The sequence below is a fragment of the Lolium rigidum genome, chromosome 5 (assembly GCF_022539505.1).
Source record: "Lolium rigidum isolate FL_2022 chromosome 5, APGP_CSIRO_Lrig_0.1, whole genome shotgun sequence".
NCBI classification, from domain to species: Eukaryota; Viridiplantae; Streptophyta; class Magnoliopsida; order Poales; family Poaceae; genus Lolium; species Lolium rigidum.
The window spans coordinates 247,943,451-247,946,414 of NC_061512.1; the positions used below are offsets into that span (position 1 = coordinate 247,943,451).

A 2,964-nucleotide genomic window follows, 5' to 3' on the forward strand; every position below is an offset into this window, starting at 1 on the left:
TAGGGCTCGTATTTAATGTTTACGTGTCTACCATGCAGGAACAATCGAAGCACTCTAACACCTTCCCGATCGGGTCTAGGCCGGTGGCACGCCCTAGCAACCGCCAGGACGTGGCTGGAAGACTTGCGGGACGACGCGAGGTGCCAGGGTCCACTAAGCGGCCTTGGGAGCCTCCCGGCTCTTCGTGTTGCTTAACCATTGCCCGCCGGTGGGTTTTGGCAGGTAACAATTTCATAACATAGCATAATTGTTTCCATAGCAAACCTTTTCTTCTACGAATATTAGAAACAAATCACAAGCAGAAGCACAGGCCCCGCTTGCCTACAAAATATAGCATGGCCGTAAATGAAATACAGGAGGCCACAAGCTAAACGCCATGTTTGCAGGACACAAATCATTCAGTCCACGAGATCTTTTTGCAAGATAAAACTAGTTGAAGAGGTCAAGCAATGCTCTTACAGAACCCCACATTCACCACCAAGGGCATATATCAGACACAAAGTAAATGTATACAGATACAGCAGCAGCAGCTCAAACAACATTACAACAAGACCCTAGTCCTCACATAATCTGACATCAGGATTTATTCAGAATGTATTAATTTGGTTCCAAGCAAAACAAAAGAGTAAGATGCACATGATGCTTAAGCTACGATTTTGTTCTACATGAAAGATGGGATGCAGGCTCGCTACAATGCATCAAGTTCGGAAACATGCAAGGATGCTACTGGCTAGCTACTGCATATACAACAAAACAGGAGAATACAGCAGAAAAATGAACCCGAAACTGGTTCTCTACTGCCTCTCTCTTGATTCTGACCTATCAGCCTTCCTATTCCCAGTCATCCCATGACCGCTCTCTGTTGTCATTCCTGTCATGGTGCCTCTCGCTGCCTGAAGGTTGCTGGTCAAAGTGTTGATCTTTTTGCCCGTCGTACTGAGGTCTATTGTTGCTGGAAGGTTGCCTATCAAAGCGGCGATCATTTCTCGGTGCAGATCCGTCAACCGGTTGGTCATGTGCAAAGTGGCACTGCTCTCCTTTGTAGCAGCGACCATTCCTCTTGAAGGCATAGCAGATTCCCTTCTTAAAAGGAGGTGGCCTCCGTGACCCTCCACCGCCAGACTGAGGCCTCCATGACCACCCATCTGAGTTACCACCGTTAAAGTCCTGCTGGTTATTCCAAGTCTGGTTCCCACTTGGTGAATTCCAGTTCATAATATTACTGCCCTGTCCGGTACCATTTACAGGACTAGGACTTGGATTTCCCTGCATGGGAGCACTCCAGCAGGCATTTTGATTCATGTTCCCAACCTGGGGTACCCAACCAGGATTAGAATTTGCATTTCCTTGTGACCTGGCACTCCCCCAAGGGGCCATGGCAACTCCTTGCATCTGAGCCCCCATCATAGCAGCCGCATTTGGAGTCCTTTGGGCTTGAGCTGTGGTCCACATCATATTCATGTTGGCGTTTCCTGGATTCGGTGTGACCCAATCCATGTTCTGGACTGCATTTTGCTGTGTTGGCATAGTCACCTCCATGTTGTAGCACGTGCCACCTTGTGCTGGTGTTGCCCAAGGGGCCATCACAGCTCCTTGCACCTGAGCCCCCATCATAGCAGCCGCATTTGGAGTCCCTTGGGCTTGAGCTGTGGTCCACATCATATTCATGTTGGCGTTTCCTGGATTCGGTGTGACCCAACCCATGTTGTAGCCTGTGGCACCTTGTGCTGGTGCTTCCCAAGGCATGTTCGGTGCGATCCAACCTATGTTCTGAAGTGGCGATCCCCAGTCAATATTTCCAGCCACGTGAGCTTGGCCAGATGTGTTTGCAACTTGTGCAGGCGTGGACCAGCCACTGCTTTCACCATCTCCTCTGGCAGCATCTGATGTTGACATCAGCTCAGCCAAGTTGGAGGCATCAGTTGACTGGTTCCTTGCATCTGCAGGTGATGCCACAATAATGTCATTAGGTGGTTTGTACTTAGAAACCATAATTCCAAGGAGCAACAGCAGTTGTTTAAGATTGAAACCCTTTAGATATAAATACGGAACTAAAGGCAAACAAGATTTCGGAAGAAAACAAGGCATGAAAATGGACAACCAATGAGCTAATACCTTCAAATTGCTGAGTGTTTGATTGTGCAGCGCCAGCCTGTGCACCTACTGCTCCAAGATCTGCAAGCGGAAAGATATAATGTATATCAAAAGAAAAATACATATGTACTACAAATTAGAAGCTTCAACCAAATTGTTGGAGCATATAAACCTTGCAAAGGAACTTAATTTCACCTGAAGACTGCGAATTAACTGTTTTTGTGCCAACTGTTGCGGAACAGGCTGAGAAAGTGTCGTCGGATGTACTGTAGTACCGAACTGACTTGAGGAGGCATTCCAACTTCCAATAAGAGATTGTTGACACGCAAAAACTGCTTGAGAATTTTGCATCCCATAATAACTTTGTGCACCAGGCTGGATCATGATTGATCCAGGATTTGTTGTGTCCTGCATTTGACTAACTCCATCCGGGAAAGACTATGACTTATTTAGAACCCCTGATTTTCCATCACAAAGGGAGTCACTATAGGGTCTAGCACCGCTATCGACCTCCATCACGATATTCGCGGTGACCGGCATGGCCTTGACCGGCTGGGGACAAGGGCGGGCCTGAAAGCACCCAGAGTTTGCGGAAGTTAGACCATCTCCAGTTGCGTCCCCCAAATTGTCCCTCAAAGCCTTTTGGGCCACGCAGGACACTTAACCATGCCCAGCCGCGCGCCCCAAAGGCCTTTTCGGCCCGGCAAGGCCAAATACCGTGTCCGGTGCCCAAGGCCGTCCCGCCACACAGGGGTCGACGCAACACGGGGGCGACGTGGCAACCCACAAGCCAGCCCTGTCATCCGCAACTTTTCCATAATGGCGACGACGGTTTCCGAGGTGGAGGCAAGCGAGACGTCCCGTTGTCAC

The 2,964-nt window shown here is 49.0% G+C and overlaps 1 protein-coding gene across 1 annotated transcript; it reads right to left on the reverse strand.

Moving 5' to 3' along the window:
- Positions 1 to 685: 685 nt before the first annotated feature.
- LOC124657427 (zinc finger CCCH domain-containing protein 19-like) lies at positions 686 to 2,634 on the reverse strand. The gene is made up of 6 exons (XM_047195979.1): positions 2,551 to 2,634; positions 2,290 to 2,395; positions 2,116 to 2,175; positions 1,696 to 1,940; positions 1,109 to 1,533; positions 686 to 1,057 (listed from the first exon to the last, which is right to left on the reverse strand). Exons 1-6 carry the CDS (start codon positions 2,632 to 2,634, stop codon positions 832 to 834), a joined length of 1,146 nt encoding a protein of 381 aa, XP_047051935.1. The 3' UTR covers positions 686 to 831.
- Between the last annotated feature and the right edge of the window lie 330 nt (positions 2,635 to 2,964).

What these genes read in the sequence shown, in the direction of transcription:
- LOC124657427 (XM_047195979.1), bottom strand. Translation starts at nt 2,634, where the DNA reads ATGCCGGTCACCGCGAATATCGTGATGGAGGTCGATAGCGGTGCTAGA. An exon ending in TTTGTGATGGAAAATCAGGG is followed by an intron (nt 2,396 to 2,550) that starts GTTCTAAATAAG and finishes TCTTATTGGAAG; the next exon opens with TTGGAATGCCTCCTCAAGTC. An exon ending in CCTCAGTCTGGCGGTGGAGG is followed by an intron (nt 1,058 to 1,108) that starts GTCACGGAGGCC and finishes TGCCTTCAAGAG; the next exon opens with GAATGGTCGCTGCTACAAAG.